The sequence below is a fragment of the Malus sylvestris genome, chromosome 13, assembly GCF_916048215.2.
Source record: "Malus sylvestris chromosome 13, drMalSylv7.2, whole genome shotgun sequence".
In the NCBI taxonomy this organism is placed as follows: Eukaryota; Viridiplantae; Streptophyta; class Magnoliopsida; order Rosales; family Rosaceae; genus Malus; species Malus sylvestris.
Window position 1 is genome coordinate 15,900,847 of NC_062272.1, and position 4,356 is coordinate 15,905,202.

General features: G+C 36.6%; 1 protein-coding gene across 1 annotated transcript; it reads left to right on the forward strand.

Annotated features, from left to right (window-relative positions):
* The first annotated feature begins 1,778 nt into the window (after window positions 1–1,778).
* On the forward strand, window positions 1,779–4,148 carry LOC126597280 (40S ribosomal protein S18). The gene is made up of 4 exons (XM_050264057.1): window positions 1,779–1,948; window positions 2,048–2,208; window positions 2,699–2,887; window positions 3,786–4,148. Exons 1-4 carry the CDS (start codon window positions 1,946–1,948, stop codon window positions 3,889–3,891), a joined length of 459 nt encoding a protein of 152 aa, XP_050120014.1. The 5' UTR covers window positions 1,779–1,945; the 3' UTR covers window positions 3,892–4,148.
* The last annotated feature ends 208 nt before the right edge of the window (window positions 4,149–4,356 follow it).

Below are 4,356 nucleotides of genomic sequence, written 5' to 3' on the forward strand. Positions count from 1 at the left end.
ATGAAAGATTTTAGATCATGACATTTTAGTTATGAGCATAAGAAACGGCATAACGTAGTAGAAGCTACCCAACCTTACTATTAGAGCTTGGCTATGTTGATTAGGATCATTTCCGAAAAAGCTTAAGAAAGTAGTAGAAGGTTATTTAGAAGAATGGAAAGAAATTTGTATAAGTTTTATTAGTAGTATTCTAGGTTGGTATATGCATTTGCACAAGGAGAAAATTAGACATATAACCATGATTAATGAAGAGTCATTTAGATTGTCATTTAGATTGTCATTTATACCACCACATAGATGGACTCCTTCATACAAAAATATTTTGAAATATAGAGAAACTCAAATGTTAGCTTTGAATGAGTTTGAAGATTTTAAGTATGGTATGATATTAATAGCAAAAGAAGAAAAGTATATTTACAACAAGATAAAAGTCTGTCAACACCCCCAATGAAAGCCTCAAATTTTTAAAGGAGAAACTTCAAATACTTATTACAAGATAAAAGAAGATAGAGAAAGAGAGGTAAAACTAGAAGAAGAAGATGAGCAATACTGAAACAATTCGGTAGAAGAGGAACTGCACAACATTGACAACATGATAGAAGCATAAAAGAGTTGCCAGCAGATTAGCAAAAGATGAAGTAGTATAATAATGCAACAAGTAATAGTAGCACCATGCAAAACTACGTACAATATTTCAAACATTAGAAAAATGTAAACATCATTGTGAGACCCGCCATGATAATTAAATATGACATAAGAGTAAATAAAGAAAACAACTTGGCCTATTATGGACATTTCATACCAAAAATGTCCTTATGATTAAGATTGAATGGTAGTTAGATCTTTTCATTAAGTCTCTGGTTTTTTAATTCTTCTTTGGTATCTAGTTTTTTGTGTCAATTACAGTGGCATGAAGACTATGTAATAAATCCTTGGCCTATTTTTCGCCGGAAGATATCCTTAGCTTTGACGATGAATGAGATTGTGTGATTGTTGGAATAAAATGCACAAGAATTTCATCATTTGTGTTAGATTGCCTTTTCAGATGATGTAGTCACAACACCTCAACACAAAATTTTCTTCTAGTAATAATCATTTTTTGAATTATTGTCACAAATTGAGTCTAATTTGTGCATATTTTTTTTTCTTGTGCAAACTAATGAAAAGTTATCAAAAACTTTCATTTAATCTGTAGGACAAAAGTTTTCAAAAATACTGATCTTGCCCTTTAAAACATTTCGACAGCTTGGTCCTTAAAAAAAGCAGAAGAAAAAAGTTACCAGGAACAAAAGTGGTCTAAAAAGGCAAACATGCAGCAAGTTCACGTGGTCCTCATCAAAACAAATGCAAAAGAAGACAAAGCAAAAACACGCATAAATGTTTTAAAGACAACCACAAATGGTTTCCTTCTTTTGTGGTTGTTTGCCTTGTCTTCTTTTGCATTTGTTTTGATGAGAACCACGTGAACTTACTACATGTTTGTCTTCTTAAACGACTTTTGTGACTGATAACTTTTGCCTTTTGCTTTTTACAAGGACCAAGCTATCTAAATGTTTTAAAAGGTAGGATCAGTATTTTGAAATCTTTTGTCCTAAAGATTAAATTGAAGTTTTTGAGAATTTTTTATTAGTTTTTCCAAAAAACTATGGAGTGAGATTGTAAAAATATTAAAATTGTTGTTGAAGGTCCCAAATGTTTATATGAGCATTTGAGCAAAGTATAATAAATCGACGGCTACAAAATCATCACTAAGGAGTGCACGAAGGGGTACGCCGCAGCGTATAATCACCATCTAGGGTTTTAAGCATTACGAACTCGCTTAAATCTGATCCTTTTAAAACCATCTTCATCCTCACTAGCCCCTCTCACCCGGCGCGCCCACACTCACACACTCGCACGCAGAGTCACAGAGAGCAAAGAGCCGCCACACTTTAAGGCCGCAGCCATGGTGAGTCAACCCGCTCCGATCCGATCCACTCGCTTCGACGATTCCCTTTGCCTTCAATCTTTCACCCCAAATCTTAATTCGGTTTTCCTTGTTTTGCAGTCTCTCGTCGCAAATGAGGAGTTCCAGCATATTCTGCGTGTGCTGAATACCAACGTGGATGGTAAGCAGAAGATCATGTTCGCCCTTACCTCCATTAAGGGTATCGGCAGACGTTTCGCCAACATCGTCTGCAAGAAGGCCGATGTCGACATGAACAAAAGGTTCGTTTTTTAATTGTTTTTATTATTTATTTTCTGAAAAAATAGTCATAGATCTATTTATTTCGATAAAAAATTTCATTTTCCAGCTCTATTTTATTAGCGGGTTCAGAAATTGAGATGGGTTTTATTTTATTTTTCAAATTCAGGTTAATAGGAATTATTAAAGTTAAGTAATCCCACTTGATTTAACTTGACTTTGTAGCTGGAATCAATGATTTTATCTCCATCTCTTATAAATCGGGTCGAATGTTTGTTTGGAATTGCAAAATACGAGGTGATTTATTTGCAAATGCAATGTTTAGTTTGTTATCCCAGTAAACCACCCGTGCACCAGTTACCAGAGATGCGGGCACGAATTGCAGTACCCCTTCTGTTTTTCATGTTCATCTTATTGCATATTCATGTGGCTTGTAACCTGACAAGCTAGTTTACTGTTGCGTGCACACTATCATGATTTGGTTTGCGTGGGTCTGATTGCGGCACATTGCAGGGCTGGTGAACTATCTGCTGCCGAGCTCGACAACCTGATGACTATCGTGGCAAACCCCCGCCAGTTCAAGATTCCTGACTGGTTCTTGAACAGAAAGAAAGACTACAAGGACGGAAAATACTCCCAGGTGGTCTCCAATGCTTTGGACATGAAGCTTAGGGATGACCTTGAGCGTTTGAAGAAGATCAGGTCTGGTTTTCTAGTCAGTTTTCTTCTTTTTGTTCAGCACCGGTCATATCATTGTTGTGTTTTTCGGATATTATTATTGTTCGGTAATTGGTATATCATTGTTTGGATAGTTGTAGTATGCCAGTTCTATTGTTATGCATTTCTGTTAACTGATTGCACCGTTGGTCATCTTAATTGTTTTAAGTAATGTATGTCTACGATGCTAATGATTTTAATATGCCATATGATCGGTTGGAAATATAGCTCAGTAGTTTACATTTGTTCTACATGGACATGACACAAAACCGAGCGCAATGGCGTTCTAGGATTCATATAGCCGACCCCACTTAGTGGGAAAAGGCTTTGTTGTTGTTGTTGTTGTAGTTTACATTTGTTCTACATAGTGTTGTCCATTTGTTCTAGATCATAGTAACAGCTTCAACTTATTTCTAGCATTTGGGAAGACTCATGCATAATCTTTCGGAGCAAGAAACGTGTTGGAATTACAAAGTATAAGCATTGATTTTTGCACTGTGATTAGTTAGTTGGGTAGAAGGTCAAATTGTACATTATGGCTGCATTGTGATCGACTCAAATTGTTATACACTTTATTTGTTGGTGGCTTACAGCCATTCACACCCTCTACCCAATCCGTTTCTCTAGTACATCATCTGGCTTGTGAAGCTTTTCTCTTGATTCTTTACCAATAAGCCCGGTTGAAGCTCTTGATTCCCATATTTACCTGTCAACACATTGAACAGTATCTTGTATATCCATATGATATGACAGTGCTTGTCTATCTGATTGTACTTGAGTTTTTCTTGGTGTCTCTGTGTATGCATATTATCTGTTGTGATGAACGTCTATAATTTTGAAGATTGCTTAGGAGTATGACTGATATATCTTTCTTGATATGCAGGAATCACCGTGGTCTTCGACACTACTGGGGCCTTCGTGTGCGTGGACAGCACACCAAGACCACCGGCCGCAGGGGAAAGACTGTTGGTGTCTCCAAGAAGCGTTGAAGAACTTTAGTGCCTGTTCCGGATGTCATGTTGCGAATTTTGTGTTACTTTTTAGAATACCTTCTAGTATTTAGCCTCAATCTACTTCAGTTTTGATGGATTAATAGCAGTATGTCTAGCTGTCTTTTAATTATATTCCTATAGACTGCATGATCTTTGTGTTTGAGGATGCTATGGTATGCGATGGAATTGAGTTCCAGATATTATGTTGATATTCTAAAATCTCAATCGTATGTTCGAATTTCCATCGGCGGTCATTCGTTTGGGTCTTGAAGTTCCTCTGTTATCCTGGTTCCAGATCTTGAATTGTACGGATTCTGAGACCTAGACCCGGTTTGATATTCGCACCTTGTTCCGAACGCAGCTTTAGACTTGGATCTCAAGTCTAAATCAACTCAGTATTTGGGGCTTGGAGTATTTTTTTTTCTTCTCCAAACGGTAGATTTTGTAAGATTTGATGTTCTA